This window comes from Streptopelia decaocto (genome assembly GCF_964273445.1).
Source record: "Streptopelia decaocto genome assembly, chromosome: 1".
Classification (NCBI taxonomy): domain Eukaryota; kingdom Metazoa; phylum Chordata; class Aves; order Columbiformes; family Columbidae; genus Streptopelia; species Streptopelia decaocto.
In genome coordinates this window covers 107,070,801-107,090,170 of record NC_138663.1, presented here as the reverse complement: position 1 = coordinate 107,090,170, position 19,370 = coordinate 107,070,801, and the positions used below count along the sequence as shown (strand labels likewise).

Here is a 19,370-nt window from a genome sequence, read left to right as displayed (position 1 = left end):
AGAAACAGGCTCACAGTTTCTTTAGTTTTCCTTTTGTTATAGAAGCCCTTCTTGCTGTCCTTCACATCCCGTGCTAATTCAAACTCCAGCTGCTCTTCTGGTATCTCTGTGTTTTCTTGTATTACAGTAAATCAGTTAAATTCATCCCACTGGTAGGAAGAAAAACTCTAAGGAAGAACTCACTGGAGACATTCACGCAAGGGAACTAGCCAAATGCATCTAAATCTTTCAAGACTTGGAAGCAGCACCCAGATGGAAAAGGATAATTTCCAGATGTCAGCCCTCCATGGAAGATTTCAAATCCTCAAAGAAAACAGCTCATAGAAAATTCATCTTATAAGAGACACCACAGAGAGAGAAAATTTGTTGTTCTGTTTTGTCACTGTGCCTCTCAAATCCTTTCCCAAACTCTGACTGTTGCTCTATATTTTTTATCTCACAATGCATATTAATTACCAGTTGTATTTTAACATTCTGCCAGCACATTATATCTATTTTCACTTGGAAAACTTTTTTTTTTTTTTCCCTATAGGGCATTAAGATAAGCACTTTATTAATTAAGCTCCCTGGAATTGGATTCAGATGATTGGAAGTGCTACCACTTCTGTCAAGTGTGAGACATCATTGTTTGGAAAGATGCAAGATAGTTCTGGGGGCAAAAAAACATATATATATATTTATATTTATATTTATATTTTTTTAAAAAAACATGTTTGAACACACACACAGGGGACAAAACACTGTGTCCTTAAATCCTTGCTTCCTAAGGCCTTCATAGGAGAATCTTGGTGCAAGCAAAATTTTGGAAAACAATAAGGTTTATATTCCCATTTGTCTTCAAAAAGAAATGTTTCCAACATTTAAATGCAGAAACTCTAGGAGAATATAAAATATGTTCTTGATCTTTCCTTTAAAGATTCTGGTTTGCTGCCAGGCATTAATCTTCATATTTTGTGTGAGCTACACTGTAGCTTGTAGGGGGTTCAATAGGTTTGCTGTCTTCGCTACCAGAAATTCATGACATTTTCTCATTAAATACATCAGGAGAGAAAATGGCAGGAAAATAAAACAATGACTATCAAAGTAAGTGCTGCCTGGACTCCTATATTTTTTCAAGGGACTCTACAGCCTGATGTTGTCAGTGTAAAGCTAAAAGAAGAACTGATATCAGCTATTTTGCCAAAATTACATCCCATTGCCTTTGATGGCAAATATTTTAACTCTCCTCCTTTTTAATTGTTTGCAGTGATACATAAGGGAAAAGTTCCAATTTCACTTCATTTTCCACTAAAACCTAGTTTATGTCTGCTGCTTACTGTATTAACACCCAGAGTAGGCCTGGCTCCTCCTTTAGCCCCTGCCTTCAGTCACAGTTTTTTTCATGGTGGGGACCTGAGGCAGCAGGTTTCCTGTTGTATTCCAACTTTAAATGACAAAACAGTACACAGCTTTGAAGTTGTCCATTTATAGGTAATAGAATTATGGGATCATTTAGATTGGAAAAAAAACTAAGATTGTTGAGTCCAACCATTAACCTAACACTGCTAAGTCCACCACTAAACTATGTCCCTAAGTGCCACATCTATGTGTCTTTTTAACCCCTCCAGGGTTGGTGACTCAACCACTTCCCTGGGCAGCCTGTTCCAATGCCTGATATCCTTTTCAGTGAGTAATTTTTTCCTAATATCCAATCTAAAGCTCCCCTGGCAAATTTCCTTTCCTCCTATCACTTGCTAATTGGGAGAAGACACCAACACACTCCGTGCTACAACCTCCTTTCAGGTAGTTGTAGAGAGCGATCAGGTCTCCCCTCAGTCTCCTTTTCTCCAGGCTAAACAACCCCAGTTCCTTTAGCTGCTCCTCATTAGACTTCTGCTCCAGACCCTTCACCAGCTTTGTTGCTCTCAGTTGGACACATCATCTCTTTGACTGTTGTCCATTGCCCCTGTGAAAGACTCTTCTTGGATGATATGACTCTTATCATCTTCATTTCATACACGATGCATGTTTTTTTAGCTCTTTCAGATTTTTCCCACATGAGATTGAGAATCACCTTTTTGTTACACATTTCATGTGGTATTTTGGCTGATGTTTTCCTGGTTGATGATTGTCTAACCACTTCAGTCAAGGCCTGGGAGCTTTGCCTGGCAAATGAAAAGATTTTCATGAGGGGTTCATTTAGATCTTCCTAGATTCTTGCTGCATATTTTGTCCCAAATCCTACCCAGGACCTGCTTTCTTAACCCTCTCTCCTTTTGCTCAGTTTCCAAGACCAGCTTTTAAACCCTTGCTTTTAAACATTCATGAGCTCTATTATAGATTCACGTCTCTTGCACCACAGTTAAAATCGTACTGCTTGTGTGCCAACTTGACATGGAGAGCAGGGATCTTCCTATATGACATAATCATAGTTAGTTAATTTCTGCCAGAATTTTCTGAAAATTATTTCTAATATCACATATATCAAACCCAACTATTTTCAGGACTAGGAGTTCCTTATAAATAGTTATATTTGTTGGTTATATCTACCTTCCACAGAAGCAGAACCAAACAAGATTTGGATACTCTTCATGTGTTCAAGGCCAGGGTGTATGGGGCTTTGAGCAACCTGGTTTAGTGAAAGATGTTCCTGCCTATGGCAGGGAGGTTGGAACTAAATGAACTTTAATGTCCCTCCCAACCCAAAACATTCTGTGATTTTATGTGCCCTGTTGAGAAATTTGACTTCAATGAGACATTAAGTGTTTCTGTTCTATCATTCATGGCCTGTCCCAAGGTAGACTTGGAATCAAGTATATTTCACCCAACCACCCTGAGAGAAGGGCCTGGACAAGGACATGTCACCTTCAGTTCAACCTGATCTATCTTTGTATCCTGAGCTGTTGCCTAATAGAACACCAGTCCAATAAACTGATCTGGAAATGCCTTAAAATGAAAGTTTTCCACAGCAGGCATCAAACCCATATCAGTCATTTTGTAAGCCCATAAAATAATCTCTCTCCAACGGAAACATGACATCCCTCATACACTCCCCCATTTTTGCCAGCTGGTTAGTACTTAGGTGTTTTGGTGCTGCTCTCTCTGCTGCCAGTGACCCAACTGTGGTACAAGGGCTGGCAGAAGACAAACATTATGCGTGTTGTCCCCGTGCTGAGGTAAGTTTGCCCCTAATCAGACTAAGTCTTCCACTTTGGGACTTTCCATGCTTTTGGCAATGCAAACACTTGAATAATATTGCAAACACTAAATGTCCACTAAAAGCTGGGCTCTGAAAAGTTTTGACACTGGGGGAGGGCTAAAGAAAAGCACCTACTTTTCTAGAGATACGTGGCTCCAAGTGGTTTTGGCAGAAATATTTTTCTCTGTAGAAGAAAAAAATCTGATTTTTCAGAGGCATAGAATTTTATAAACAAAATTATTCCCCAAAGGATAAGAAAAGGCACAAAAGGAATTATTCTTTGGTTTATTGATTTTCAGTTCAAAAGGGATCGTTATGAATATCAAATTTGAGCATCTGAGTAAGGCAGGCCATAGACTTTTCCACATTAATTATTCCATTAAGGCCATACTTTGTATTTGAATAAAGGAACATGTTTTACACTAGCAACCAATTAGATCCATTAGCAAATGCCACTTCTCTTTACAATTTCCCTTAGCAATTTTTTTTTTTTTAAACAAATACAGTTAAAGTAATACAAAATATTTTAAAATGAATGCTCAACTTCCCATGAGAGCTGGACAATTTACACCTCCTAGAAAAGACCATTTGCTTTGAAGAGCACAAGTGCTTGGCCTTGGGAAGCAGGTAAGAGAGAGACCAGACTTGTTGAGAACAAACCCCTTCACTTCCAGTTGAACACAGGAAAACATAGGAGAGCAGGAAATGAACTAGGGAACCTTTATTATTGGCAGAAAAGACAGTGCTAAACTTTGAACTAGAGTTCTCCATCTAACACAGAGCAGAGCAGAAATGGTATGTACAAGGACAGCTCTGGATTCCAGACAGGAGGAGGCAATTCATCTGTGTTTATTAGTCAATACTCCTACACCTATAAAAGCAAGCAGAGAGCAGTGCTGGACCTGGGCAGCCCAAGGCAGCACATGACATCCCATAGCTCTGAAGGTTTTCTATGAGTTTTTACTCACAAGGATGTGCCTGAAGGATGTTTACTCCTCTGGTGCATCACAGGGAGATCACCCTGTGTTCACACCATGTTGAAAGGTTCTGTGGGAGGTGCTGTGTGAGCTGGTAGTGCTGGCAGGGTGACGCACAATGCAGGGCTCAGTATAGAAGAGGGACCAAGCCTCAGACCCCCAGGTGGGATGTGTAGAAGACAACTGCTGAGGCAGGGAAAATGCCACTGGTGCTTTGCTTTTGAGGCCTGACATGCATGCCATTGGGGAGAGGATGCAGGTAAACACAAGATGTTGGACAAACCCATCTGAAAGATTTTAGGAGTGAAAAGTGGTAAATTTCCACTCCCCCCCTCCCCCCCCTCTTTATTTTTTTTTAAGGAATGTTGTAGAGTCACCCCCAGGCTTAACCAGTCATTAGTTGCTGGCTTCTGATGATGCAGAGAGGTGGCCTTTTGCAGCAGTGCAGCTCCATGCCCCTTCCCTTTTCTGTGCCTGTATAGCCCAACTCAAAAGGTGGTACTGGAGAGATGCTTTGCAGCACTGATAGTAAGTACATAAGGAGGAAGACAAGAACATCAGACCCTGAAATATAGGGGAAGACTGCAGCAGAGCTGCTAATTCCACTTGAAAGGATGGGCTCATGTCCAATTACAGGTTTTTTCCAATCCAGTGGGAAAGCCATTACACAGATGGCAATCAGATTGGTGCAGCCATGGCAATCTTGAAAGCGTTCAGCATATCTTTGATTAAATGATATAGTGGGCAAAAATCTAAAATTGGTTCTCTAGCAAAAGCCCAACATGAATTGTTTTTTAATTAAACTGAACTAATATGGGACTTTTATTTGTAAAATCACATGAAAGGAAGAAAATAAAACCAAGGGATATGAGAGAGGGAAAACTCCCCTTTGTTTTCTCTTCTGGCTGATTATCACCACACTGTTTTAAAAATCCCTTTGCTTCCCTGTGTAATCAGGTTGATTAAAATTCTCCAAAGAAATAAAACAGCTGCACAGACCTCCAAAATCACACTCTTCTCTACAGCGTGTGCATTGTACTCTTTTCAACAGCTTTGTTTTCAAATTATTCTTTTCCCTTCATTGCCTCTGAAAGCCTATTACTGGATTTATGAAAACAAAGCTGAATAAGCATGCTGAATATAGACACAGTGATTGCCGCAACACATGTTGTTCTTGCAAAGAGTACTGTGCTAGCATGTCTGAACTGCCGGCTGTTGCTGAACTGAAAGCAGAATGAAGAAAAACCCAGCTGAACTAATGAAAGTGTTCACAAAGGAAGGCTCTGTAATTTGTCTTTCTATCACATGCTGAAGAGCTAAAATAATGATTGTTAACCTGAAGTCAGGCAATGACATTTGACTTCAACATGGGCTAGGAGAAGAAGTGTTAGAATCATAGCATGGTTTGTGTTGGAAGGGACCTTAAAGATCTAGTTTCAACCCCTCTGCCATAGACAGGGATATCTTCCTATGCTGTTCCTATATTGCCTCTCAGATTACCTGATCCTTCTCACTGTCCCAGGCTGGGACCAGGTGGTGCTGTGACATGCCACTACTGCAACCTGTGCCTTCCAGCAGATTATCCTGGAGCGGCTCGGGAAGGGACCATGATGCTCCCTTCCCAAACCTGCTTGGCCTTGTCTTGCCTAGCTACAGGAGGGAGAAGGGATGAGAAGAAGCCGGTGGGCAGGCTGGAGACACAGCACACATGCAGTGCACACACACTGCACACCCACTACCCTGTTGGCAGGGCCTGGCTTCAGCTGAGCAGCTGCCACAGCTGCAGGTGAGCCAAATGGATGATCACCATCTATCATCATGAGAGAGGAGAAACTCATGAACTCTGGCAGCTTCCTGGGTGGCACCACCAGCCCTTGCCCCAGTGCTCATGTGAACCAAGGTGTACCAACCACTAAGACAGCTCGCTCTGTCCCCAGCCACTTCCACCTCCCAGGTTCATGGAGGCTTCCCTGAAGAAGCAGATTTAATCAAGTGGGGTTAAACCTGGTTTTGTGAGGAAGTGCATTGCACCCACTGCTGAAGTGTGAACTGGTGTTGGAGTTGCTGATGACTCCTGTCTGGGCAGCACAGGGAGTGTCCTGTTTCTTACTAAGCCCTCTTTCTGCATGACTCTCTCTGTGGTGGGAGGTCACCACCAAGTTTTCCTGTCACTCTGGTAACACTGAAGTTTTCTGCCTCATCATGGAGACAAAAATGCCTCAGTGGCATAAATAAGCCTACGCAGTTCGACAAGACATACCATGTTTGCTTTAATAGTTAATAGAGCCTTATCTGGGAAAGTCAAGTTGAAAAAAACTGTATTTTGCAATTCTGAAACTATGATAAAGTAGCTTTTAAGCATTAAAAAAGATTAAAATTCAATACCTGCTAGATAAGAGTAAGGAGAGTCAGTCCTATGCAAATGGCAGAGGAGAAGACAGCTTCTGAAAATCTCAAAGGCTAGATTTTTTTTTTTTCTGGCTAGAAGAAAATGCATGTCCCAAATAGTTTTAAATCAGTAAAGTTTATGTGCAGTTATCCAGATGGAGTAAAATGCTGGCCCCACAGATGTTAATCACCCAATAAAGTCAGTGGGGTCAGAATTTTGCCCTGAGACTCTATTTATTTAAAAATAATTCATATTTCTGACATTTTTATATACGCTTACATAGCACAGACTTCCAGACTTCCTGTGCTGTGATCATATGTAGATGTATCTTTTATAGCAGTACTTGTACTAATGCTTTGTAAAATCTTTTAATGATTTACAACACTAAAGAGTTTCCAATTTTTCTTTATTGTCCTATTCAGACGTCACTCCGTGTTTCTCTTCTCCCTCCACTGCAAACCACTGAAGCCTCATTCTGGCAGAATGACATGAAAGCATATGCATGAAGTGTCTAAGAGCAGCCCTATGAGCAGCCCTATTCCACAAAACATGCAGACATTTTTAAGATACAGTGGCATTGCCTTATTTTGCAGCATAGATGTGTAAAAGCACTGGTTGGTTGGTTGTTTTTTTTTTCTTTAAAATGCTATGATATGGAGAGTGGTTGATTCATACAACTGTTACGTGTGCTTGAGGTAAAAGAACGGAAGAGGTTCATAAAACTAGAAGTCTGTGGTAGAATTGCAGACACAGCTTTCCCGGGGGCTCTGGACACCCCAGAAAAGGCAGACAGCCCCTCCAGCCCCCAGGCGATGGGGTGACCTCTGAGCAGGTGCAGTGCTGGGACTCCCACAGAGGATGGAGCTGGAATACCCATGTGCTCCCCAGCCAGCTACAAAGGCAGACCTCAGGTTTCTCTCGCAGCAGAAATGATCCGGTGACTTTGTGAACCATTCCCCTGGCCCACTTTGGCAGCTGCATCTTCTAGAAGAGCATTTTACTTAACTGTATATCATGGCATATATTAATATATTCCTGTTTCCCTAACTGCTGTATTTGAGAACATTTTTTTTTCCTGGCTTTACCCAAATATTTTCCTAGTGTTCAAGTAAGAGGATGTGACATATTTTTTCAGATCCCTGTGCTAAAACCTCTGCTACTCATGTTTCAGGCTTCTGAAATAGCCCTTGTAAATCAATCAGCATTGTCATTGCTCAAAGCAGCACGGGCGCTTTAAATAAACTTTGTGGTAGAAAAAAACTTTAAAATCTCTTCAGAAGCCTTTCCCCAAGCTTTGTTAAACAGGTCACTTCTTCACGGGTTCAAAAAATAATACAGATGTGATAAAAGCGACATTTTTTTAAAAACTGCATCCAAGTTCACACCCTGAGTTCATGCATGCATCTGTGTATGTGTCTAACCTCATACATAAATCTCCTTCAGCTACTGTGCTTATGGATGATTAAAATTACATCATTATATCTCTTTCTTTGATCACAAATTAGTGTAACACATTATCTTGATTCTCAGTAACTTCCAACTTTGATGTTATATTTAATAAAAGATAATGCTGTGTTAGAGAATCCCTTGGGAATCTTTAATTTCTTTTCTTTTTTTTAATATATACTACATTTTAAATGGGATTAAATTGTCTGATTAGTGAAGCAGCCTCTTGCTGTAGCAGATAAACTCTGAATTCCTCAGGGCTATCTACAGTCGTTGTTAAAGCATCTTCCTAAGATGCTGGCAAGCTCAGCAAACTCTGTGATAGTTAAGCAAAATATTTTCCTTGCGCTGAGGCTGGTTTTGTGTTCCAACCCCAACCTTTGCTTTGTTCATTCATCTTCCTCAATGAAAACCTTTGCTTTTGACCATAGAATTGTTGATAAGGCTGCACTGTAAAGCAGGTAACAGAACTGATGTAGGCTTTCAAAGACAAAAATCTCGGTTCCTCCCCAAGCCCAAAAGTTGTGTAGAGAGTTGCCTGCCTGAAGTTAAGGGCCTTGAAAGACTGTGTCACCACAGAGCATCATTCAAAATTTGTGGCAAGGCCAACTTCAACCGTTGTCCTAACTGCTCACAGACTTCATGGTGCCTTGAGATGGGCCAGCAACACTGCTTATGGGAACCCAAGCAGTATCAGCAAACTGGTCAGAGCCCAAGAAACAGGGTGCTTAGCCCAGAAGTTGGTAATGTGTAAGGCCTTGGCACGGTCCCTGTACCTGTATAGCCCTTGAACCAATACTTACTCAGGCTCATGAAGTACATGGCGAGGAACAGCAACAAGCTGAGCTACCTGCAGTCACACCCCAGCCTGGGAAGGCAGTGAAACCATTACTTTATGCTGGCTGGGAAAAGACATCAGTGAGATATACAGTTCAAGCTCAGGCAGAGGGAAAGTGCTTTAAAGCATTTGAAAACCAGTTGAGGCTACAAAGGGTGAGTCGAGAAAGGAACGGACTGTGATAAAAGGAAAAAAAATGGGGCTGACAGGCAGGTGGCTCTTCTCCCACACCTTCTTATTCTCCAGCAGCTTCTGGTTGGGACATCTCTGCCACCTGTCCTTCTGCAATCTCTGAAACCTCCAGACATCATCCACAGCAGTTCATCCTATGTTCATTTTAATTGTTTCCAGCAGATTGGTGGAGGCAAGTGGAGCTTAATAAACTCATGCTGAAGATGGCTAGACAATTCTGAGAGAAGAGGTCCTTCCTAGGTTGTCAAGCAGTAACTGTAGCCTTGAGAACCCAGGGTCATAACATTGTGCTCTTTATTACATTTTATAAAGACGATATATTACAGAAAAAATATTGTAGAGTTTGACAGTGACAGAGCAAACAGCTTTTGCCATACTGCAATATAGGAAAATTCTTCATCACTTTAGCTTTTATTGGCTAGCACAATTGTCATTAAAACAGTCAATCGATGTATTATGCAAGAACAAAAATTAAAAAGTGCAATAGACTGACTAGCAAAGTAAGAATCCAGATTAATAGGACAAACACAGAAGACCTTTTAACTCACTATAGTTCTGCCTCTTGAATTGTCGGGCTTTTAATATTTCTTTGGAGACATATACATATAACATTGCTATGAGATATACTTCTAAGCATGTAATTTGTTGAATAATACTCAATAAAAAGTTATGCATAAACTCATCTGATTATTTTATAAATAATTCAAACATTTAGTGTCATGATAGCATTCCTACCTAAAGAATGCTGAAGTCTCCCTGCACAGGGCACAAGGCAGAGCTGTATAATGCCACTGGATTTGTTTGGTCCTTCAGCATCAAGACCTAGCTTGGATGTCACTTATATACCTAAGCAGCCTACACAGGTGAATAGCACAGCTGCCTTTTCAGAGAGCTACTTGTGTGTGAAGCTAACTCTTTCACAACGCACTGAGCAGAAATACTCACAGTGTGTAAGGTGGTGTTTGAGTGTTTTCAGGGTTGGAGTGAAAAAATAAGGGTTAGAATACAATATAGAAGGCTTACATATTTTCAGGACCCAAAGAAGGGCATGTGGGACAGGAGTAGGGATTGTTTATGTCTACACAGTAGAAAAATATCTCTTCAAATTTACACAGGTAAAAATGTTGTATTCATAGGTGATCCTTCCCCTCCTGACTGCTGAAAGAGAAGATTACTGAGCCAACAGGAAGAAACATTTCACAATATGCTTGAAGGAAAAAGTGTGTTGACATAATTACTGGTAATTAAAAAGAAAAAAAAATTCTGCAAGAAGAATATATATGATGAAAGGTCTGTTTGCATAGATGTAATAAGTGAACTTGATAGCAACACAGCAAGGTTTTGCTAGCATAGACCCAGGAGGCACAATGTGGGAGCCAAGCAGGGCCACGGAGTCTGATAAACCAGAGGCAGCAGGAAGAGCCCTCACAAACTATCACTATGCTTTAGCTATATTTGGTGACTGAATTTTAAGAATTAGTTTAATTACCTTCTGCTTTGCTTTCCAACTGATACCTTAACAGTTGACTCCAAAGTGAACTGTATATTGCAATAGTTGTAAATTGTAATAGTTGTTTGGTTTGAGGCAAAAAGCAGGCAGGTGAGGCAGGCCAGGATCCTTCTGTGGGCATATTTAAGACCTAAGCCCAAGACACTGAAATCCTGCATCAACAGCAAGGATTCCCCAAACTTGAATAGTACCAATGAACATGTTGGTCGGCAGCAAGGACTTCTTCCTGGCAGCATGTAGGCCCTGTCTCAACGTCTAAAAATCAGGGTCCAAAGTCTGGCCATACCTCCTCTTCCTCCCTCCTAGTGCATTGCCTCCAAACCCCCCAGCCCAGGACCTAGCCACTGCTTGCTTTAGGAGATGGGTGCTCACCCTAGCAAGGATGAGACACTTTTGCAGTGATTCCTGTGCTGTTGAGAATATGTATGCCACAGTTCAAAAATCCTTGGTATTAAACATGAAAGACCTGAACCTAGCAAGGAGCAACAAGAATGATATTTAAGGCAGTGAACATAAGGCATTTTAGAAGAAATCACTATCCAGTACAGAGAAACAACCCCATAAACCACAAAATGTCAGAATCTATCCCACTGGAAAATAGCCATGAGAGAGAAGCTCTTGCAAATGTATCTCTGACCTAAGAGATAAAATTAGAAAACTCAAAGCTGACTGTTGTGAATCCAGCTTTGCATAGTCCAGTAATTTAGAAAGTTTAGATAAGTATCTGAGTCGTTTTCCTGACTTTTCTGAGGACAATAACTGTATTGGTAGCAACTTTAATGGGGCCAGGGTGTCACCCCTGAACTTTATGCTATTGACCCAAAGCAGTCAACATCAAGTTCTGTCAGTGCTTATATGAGCACAGAAATGAAGTCAGTAGACTATTCAGTTTGCTAAGAAACTTTTCCTTCAGTAGGAAAACAGTATCACTTTGCTCAAGATCCATATCTGCTTGTTTGCAAAAGTCTTTATGAAAATACTGCCACCTGAACAGTTTACATGAAAAATATCTCCAGGAAAAAAAAAAATGGCAGTGGCTCTTCAAATGACAAACTGTAATCCATCTAACTAAAGAAGAGCGCTGGCTTGAACGAAGCAAAAGTGCTTTTCTTCTTAAGAAAACTTTGACTTTTTCATGGAAAATTTAAAAAAAAAAAAAAAAAAACCAACAACAATCCTGGTCCCAAAATGTAATGTTTTGTTTCTACAAAGTGGTAACAGTGCCTTGAGTTCAGGGTTCTCAGCTTCCTTCCCTTCCATAAATTAGGTTTCCATGGTGTCCCCCTTCTTTATAAAGAAACATAGGAAGCTAACCCCATTTGCAAAAGCTTAGCTTCAGTTGAACCTTCTTCCACCTTGACTGTTAGACAATATTCGACCAATCCTTGTAAAAAAAAAAACTTTGTCTTACTAACATATCTATACTGATAAAATTTAAGCAAATAGAAGAATTTATCTATTTTTTGTATACATATATATGTTTATAGACACAGAGATGTATATAGAATTGCAGTAATTAAATCAGTCTAAAGAAACCACCTCTCCATTTGAAAAAACTCTACCATGTAAAAATGAATGAATGCACAAGGTATAAATAAATACTAGTTAAAAACGTATCTTTCTGCTGAGGAAGAAAAGGCTGTTTTCTTGCATCCCCCCCTCAGCACCCCCAGTAATAGTTACGTGTTGAAGTTTTTCTGCTGCAATAAAATATGGTTTTATATGAAAATTCTTAGAAATCAAATGAAAAATTCAACCAGCCTGCCTGTATTCTATATTTAAAAGACCTCTTCTCTTGAATTGCTCTTTTTATCCAGATAAGTCAAATACTGATGGTGCTCTGTTTTTCAGTCACATATTCTCTTTTGTTAAAATCACAAGTCACTCTGCCCTATGCAGAACATGAGGACAGACATGCACCCTACTTCCATTCCACTGTAAGACCCAGACACTAAGAAATCCCTAAGTTAAAACTGGTGTAGTATTTAAGGCTCAAAAATAAATGTAGGTGAAGCTACCTTCAGCACAAGGCAAAACTCATCTCTGGGGAAAAAAAATGCCCATATTGTAAATAGGAGTAAGTGCTGTACCATTTCTGAGTATCATGGTGCTGGGAATTCCCTCTGCAAGTTTCCGATTTTCACCATACATTGATTTTTATCATAAGCTGTTCTAAAATTAAAAAAGGCCAGGATCTGACATGTATCCTTTCTGTTTAGTCCAAGCAGATGGAAACCATGAGGTCCTTTCTCAGTTTGAAACTGTTCCAAAACCTGAGGCACTAATCCAACATATTAAACTTAATTTATATAAAGTCTTGTGTCTTTACATCATGCAACATCATTTATGGCATGCTGGGCACTGACAGCCTAAGTTATGAAAATGCTGTATCACACAGCAGATCAGAGCTGGCTTTATAGCAGGTCTCATGAATTTCTTCATCCAGAAAGAATAAATTTTGTGTGAGAGCATTCTGCATAGCACCCCCACAGAGCAATAGATTAAAAGTGGATTTTAGCATTTACCTCTTGCTCAACTATAAATCAGGAATTAGAATTGATAATGGCAGTTATCCATCAACAGCAATGCAACTGCAGATGAAGAGGAGCAGCTTTATGGATAAAAGGAGTTCCTTTTTTTATTATTATTATTATTAAAGAAAACCTATCCTTTTTTCCTATTTCAAAAATTTATAGGTTCTAGATAGAGAATGATTAGATCCATGCAGGTTATCAGCATGGATAAGGAAGACGCATTTGAAGTAACACCTCTCCAGACTGCAATTCTGAAACTCCAGCAGTGGGCTTGTGCTCATGTGCAGCAGTTCACATCACGGACACCTCTTGACAGAAGACCTGGAAGGCACGTCTACCACAGTCGGCAGGATTCTGCCCCTCGGTTCATCGTTGTATTTGTTGGGCAATTGAAAGCTTTACGGAACTCTTCAAAGTTGCTCATAGCACCAATAACTCTGCAAAGACAAAAAAAAAAAAAAAAAAACCACCAAACCAATGTGCACATTGTCTTCTGTTTAACACTACAGGCCTGTAAGTGTTTCAGTGTTTTCACTTCAGGTTGAATTTTCAGGCTTCTCGTGTCATTTCTCCACAAATAAAACCAAAAAGTTCAGGAGAAGTACTCCAATTTAAGGTGAGGACAATATTGTTTCATTTTGAGCTTTGAGAAGCATCTTACTTTGCTAGAAACTCAACAAAAACTAATTGCATTTTGTGGATACTACGCCATTTAGAACAATTTTCTAATCTGACCCTTTACAGCAAAGGTGGGAGATCAGCAGTCACCTTGCACAGTGGAATTCTTCTTCCAGCACCTGCCAAACAACTGCGGTCCAGCAGGTAGGAACATGTAGGAATGTGGTTGTGCTGGAATTGATTTGATGTGGTTCATGCCAGCCCAATGCTTTTAACACCCTCTGCCTGTCCATGCACACACACACACATGCTGGCTCCTTGGGACTTCACACCCTGCAGCTGGGAGGTCTGGCATCAGCCAGCTCAGCCTCACACCCATGAGCATCCCTACTCCTCTGACACTTCAAAAAATCAATTTTCTGAGGCTTCTGCCACAACCAGCTCCCATGCTTTCTTGCTTACACAACAGATGGTGTGATACTGCAAGAGCAGCACATCCCTGCCTTGCACAAGCTAGACAATGTGTCTGCATCCCAGACTGGCACCTTCAGGCACAGGGGAAGAGCTCGCTCTTTGTATGCAGTCATCCTTGGCTCCTGCTTTCATGTCTGTATTATTTCATGCTGTCGGAAATTATTATTTTAGCATTGCTAGGTTGGGGTTGTGGTGTTTGCTGATTTTTCTTGTGCTCTTAAGCATCTTGGAATTTAGTAACCTGAAATTTGCAATGGTATTAAAGTAAACAGCATCCTGAGTTAAAAGCCAAAAAGTATCTACTGAGATATTTATATGCTTTTCCACCCACTTTTTAATGCAGTGGGAGGCATTTTTCTCCATTGCAGACAATCAGCTTCTCAGCATAGCTCAGCATGGTAGAAAACATTCTTATTACATTGATTAGACTTTCTATGGGTAAGAAAATTTGCAGTCAGCTGGTGCAAAAATGTCTAAAGGTCAGTTTTGTAAGGAGAATTACAAAATTGTGTTAGGCTTCAAATAAGGTCTACAGCTTTACTGTAAAAACACTGCAAATACATATTCAGGGACTGGAACAGCAAGAGCTGGTCATACAGAACTGCTGTTAAAATTGGTGGGAATTCTGCCTGCCATGTTGGGGATTTAACTTTGAAACTGGCATTCAAAAACAGTGAAGACACATGCTAATACCGGAAAACCTGCCAATTAAGAATAAATAAAACCAGAAAAATATCTTTGTTATGTCCATGCATGTGAATTTTCTACCTGTGGGTTGATGTTAGAATCATAGAATGGTTTGGGTTGGAAGGGACCATAAAGATCATCTAGCTCCAACCCCCATGCCATGGGCAGGGACACCTTCCACTAGACCAGGTTGCTTAAAGCCCCATCCAGCCTGGCCTTGAAACTCCCAGGAATGGGGCAACCACAGCTTCTCTGAGCAGCCCGTGCCTGTGCCTTATCACCCTCATGGGGAAGAATGTCATTAACTGTGGAATCAGAGTGGGCTGTCTGGCTTTCATTCCACTGAACTACAGCAGAGACACCTTCCCCTGAACTCTGGACAGTCAATAGAAAGATGTACTTGCAGAGTCTAATCAAAATTATTTATTAATACAAGGATATTTGTGTATACACACACACTTTCAAAATACCTATTATTTTAGGTCTGTGAAGAGAACCTGGGGTGACTAGCTCAGATGTTCACACCTATGCTCAAGATGTTTCTCATTTCCATAATCTTTTATAGTTACTTTTTATAATTACCTTAAAAGAACTGTTTGGGCTTTTTGGATAGCAAAAGCTGTCAATGCTGAAACTAGCTGTACTGCTGTTATAATCATAATGGTCTTGGGACATAAATGAAGCAAGGCTGAGAGAAATAGATAATATAAATTTGTAGCCCTATTGATATGATTTGCAAGAAGAAACAAGTACCATAATTTTTCTTCAGGTCTGAAATAGAAGCCTGTTCTATCTCACATAAAAACTAAGAAAAAGTTTTGTTTATATTTTCTAGACCCCAAATTCATATAACCTTCTCTGGAATTTTCTTTCTTAGCCCAATTCCTTCATGGGTTTTCCTCATGAATGCTCTGTCCCCAGGCTTACCTGTATAGTTTGTGATTTGCATGATCTCATGGCAATGTAGCTATGTATTAATTGAGAATATATAAATATAAATATAGGTAAATAAATCTGAGGACTTTAAAAGGCAAGAGATTGATATTTTACCAAAATCTTTACAAGGGCAGGAATTATAAAAAAAAAAATATCGCTTTTCAGGCTGAAGATCAGCCTGATACTCCCACCCTCATTGTCATAATGTATTTTCAGTTGTTGAAAGGCATGGAGATTTGCACACTGCCCCAGTTTTACCCTAGCTAGCTGGTGTAACAGGTATTGCACAAAGGTACAGTAGTGCGGATTTCCAAGCTTACATTATATTTGTGTCATCATATTTCCAGTTCCATTATTTCTTAATTCATTAGGGTTATAAGTAACCCAAGGCATGCCATACATGCCATAGTTGTATCTTTGGTGTTTTGGTGTGCTGTGTCCAGGGAATACGTCAAAGTACCCATGAAGAAACCTCACAGCTCCCCTGTGAAGGCAGCATTGCTACTTTAACTTCACCAAGAGAGAAATGAGACAAGGGGTGCTCATAAAACATAAATTTAGTCATGGAGCAGGTGGGATCCCAGTTCCTTCTTTAGTCAACAGAAAGCAGTAGGAATCACCAGAAGGCAACTAATCCTGTGTATTGGAGACACCTCCATTATGAATCAGCCTGTGGAATTAACATACTTCTCCCAAATACAGAGGTAATGTAGCACTTGACTGAAGACAAGCACACAATCGTTAGTTAAGTAAACACAACTGACATATATCCCAACAGAAAAAACTTGCTCTTGGTCACACAAACTCTGTGGAGAAGCAGATAAATTAACTTTGACTTCCTAATTCTTACATAGTCTTTAAACCTCCTGACTTTTCTAGCCTCTCCTTCTTGAGGTTCTTCAGGGGGGTCTCTGGTTAGGAAAGCCTGTGGGAGGACTTTTGAGCAAAGACATGCTGTTAAGGCTGGACTACCACAGCTCCTTCAAGCAAAGGGTATCTTGAAGGGTAACTGAAGAATTCAATCCTGAACTGAACTTACACAGTATGTTTCTCTTTGCATTCTCAATATAATTCAAGGTACTCACTTTAAAGCTTTTGAGGAACTCAGGTCAATTGAATGAAGAACCCTCATGATATTCACTATTTTCTAAACTAGAATTGCATAGAAAAAGGTGATGGATGAGGCAGTTTAGATACTCTGACAATGATTATAGAACATCACAGGCATCAGTGTGTGTTTTGGTTCAACTGCTTTTGAAGGCAGATGCAAGCCCCGCATTTTACAGAAGAGCATCTGCAATACTGAAAGATAAGCTGATAAAAAAAAACTCAGTTTCAATCTAAGCTGAGAGAACAGTCCAATTTTGTGTTTGCTCTTAAGCCCCTCTTAACATGCTAAATTTCTGCACTTGTATGCTGCAGTGATTGATTCTGCCTATATACTGAGTAAATACGTTATTTGCATTACCTGAACTGAGGAGGGCTGTGAGCTCCAACATAGATTTGCTCTCTTGCAGATTCTGGTCTAAAAGAGTTGCATCTTACCTAATAAAAGATAAAAAGCAGAAACAGGTGTGTTATCTGGGATGACTTTGGAAGTAAAGTAGAACATAACGTCACTGTTTGTAAGGTGGCTATGACTTACAGAATGCACAAAATGGAAAGACACCACAAACTCCTATTTTTTTTCACCTTTTCCTAACTTGCAGTTTTCTGTTGGTACACCCTCATGTTTTTCAAATCCTTTAATGGATCCAGTCTCCACCCACTCATTCCCATCATAGCCACTTTACTAGTACTTTTTTGTGGGTTCTCTATAATGTTAGCTTGCACTGCATATCTGATGCCTTAACAATTAACAAGCATACTTCTTGGTCTTAAAGCTTTGTAATGTGTATAAAAGGTACATCTAATGATGCCTATTATCTCTAGAATTGCAGCTATATTACCCGACATATTTGTTACGTGTTGCAATGTCAGTTTCTGTTGAAATTACACATTTGTCAAGTTTCCATTTGTGGTCCCCAGCTCACTATTAACTTGACCCAATTGTAAGTGACTACAAAAAAGGGTAGAGAGAACATTAGCACAACTGAATAATCCCTCTTATGCTGTATCTATTGCACAAAAAAATTCATTTAAATAGCCCTTACCTTACGTAAGCCCTTGTGATGAATGTTTCCTATTGACAAAATCCTTTAGACCAGACTGCCCACAGGATATGTGGACTTGAGTGAAATTTTATCTGGCTGAAGACGGTCGATATTGTCAAAGTTAAGTGACCATAGACCCATACACTGCTGCATTGACTCTTGGCGAAGGAGTGATTTTCAATCAGACTTGGTTAAAAAACAATATTGGTTGCATTGGGTCCTATTTCTTCAGTTTAGATTATTCTTTCTTTCAACTGGTGGGCAAAGCCATATAGTCCAACTTTTACTCCTCATATAGGGAGTTTGTCCCAACTCTCTTAGCCAAATAAATAATTTCTGATTCTCCCCATTGTTCCATGTTTTTCTAAAAAACTCACATCCCTTCTCAAAGTTTTACTGCAGCAGACTTAGTGTACAGCAAAGAAAGATGGGAAAAAATAAACGAAGATTTTCTTCACTGCTGCCTGGTTTCCCTGAACAACATGCTCAGTAATGAAAGGTGGTGGTACATTTGCAACAGGAGTCTGTGGTGGAAACAGTCAGAAACTACTGCATATGGCAAGCACCAGAAAACTGGGAAGCTAAAATGGAAAGAGGTTAAGGAGTCAATGTGTGCAAGAAGATCCTTGCAGTGGGAGGAAACAGCAAGAGGAAAGAAAGCTGCCATGACAACACTGTGCAAAACCAATAATTATTTTAGCAGTTACAGCACCAGGGCTACATAGATGAGGACAAAGAGAGAAAGAGAAAAGAAATAATAGTCTCACGAGAAGTTTCTGCTTATACCCTTAAAAGTCTGGGTTTGGCTAGTGCAGATTGTTGAAACAAAGTAGACTCATCTCTGCAGTGTACATTGTGCAGGTTAACAGACAGGGACTCAAAATACATTTGTACTACTCACATGGGCATAGCTTAGAAAGAAAAGCTGATTGTGTGTGAATTCAAGGCCCGGCAGTAAAGGTTCCTCTTCTCCTCCCCTCTTTTCTGCAATCCATCTCCTGTACGCCTGGTACAAAAAACAAAACAAAACAAACAAACAAAAGAAACAAAAAAACAAACAACAACAACAAAAAAAAACAACTTAGTGCCTTTCCGTGACTTGGAACCTAATCACATCCTTTTTCTTTTTTTAATTAAGTAATACTCTGTTTTAGATATCTTTCATCTGCTTACCCTGAAAGCCTCTCGCAAACCTCCATTATCTGCAATGTTTTCTGCCAAAGTTCTCTTGCCTTTCACCTGGCAAAATGAAAGAACATCAGTCATTTAACTCATTTCTGAACTTCCTTCTTGATCAAATTCAAGAAACAGGGGAAAAAAATAAAATAAAGCAAGAATTACCTCAGCCAATTTCAACCATTATATCTCTACTAAAGAAAACTGGGTTTCAAATGTGAAAACTGTCAGTAAACAATTCTCCATGATGAGTTATCCTGGC

At 39.9% G+C, this 19,370-nt stretch overlaps 1 protein-coding gene across 2 annotated transcripts in view; it reads right to left on the bottom strand.

Annotated features, from left to right (window-relative positions):
• Positions 1 to 9,292: 9,292 nt before the first annotated feature.
• The window catches only part of PHEX (phosphate regulating endopeptidase X-linked), a 109,335-nt gene continuing 99,257 nt past the window's right edge, over positions 9,293 to 19,370 (bottom strand). For both annotated transcript variants that reach the window (XM_082052560.1, XM_082052561.1), the window contains 4 exons: positions 19,106 to 19,171; positions 18,834 to 18,938; positions 17,248 to 17,324; positions 9,293 to 13,501 (listed from right to left, as the gene is read on the bottom strand). In XM_082052560.1, the coding sequence (XP_081908686.1) occupies positions 13,399 to 13,501; positions 17,248 to 17,324; positions 18,834 to 18,938; positions 19,106 to 19,171 (351 nt within the window). In that variant the 3' untranslated portion in view covers positions 9,293 to 13,398. The remainder of the gene's footprint in view (positions 13,502 to 17,247; positions 17,325 to 18,833; positions 18,939 to 19,105; positions 19,172 to 19,370) is intronic.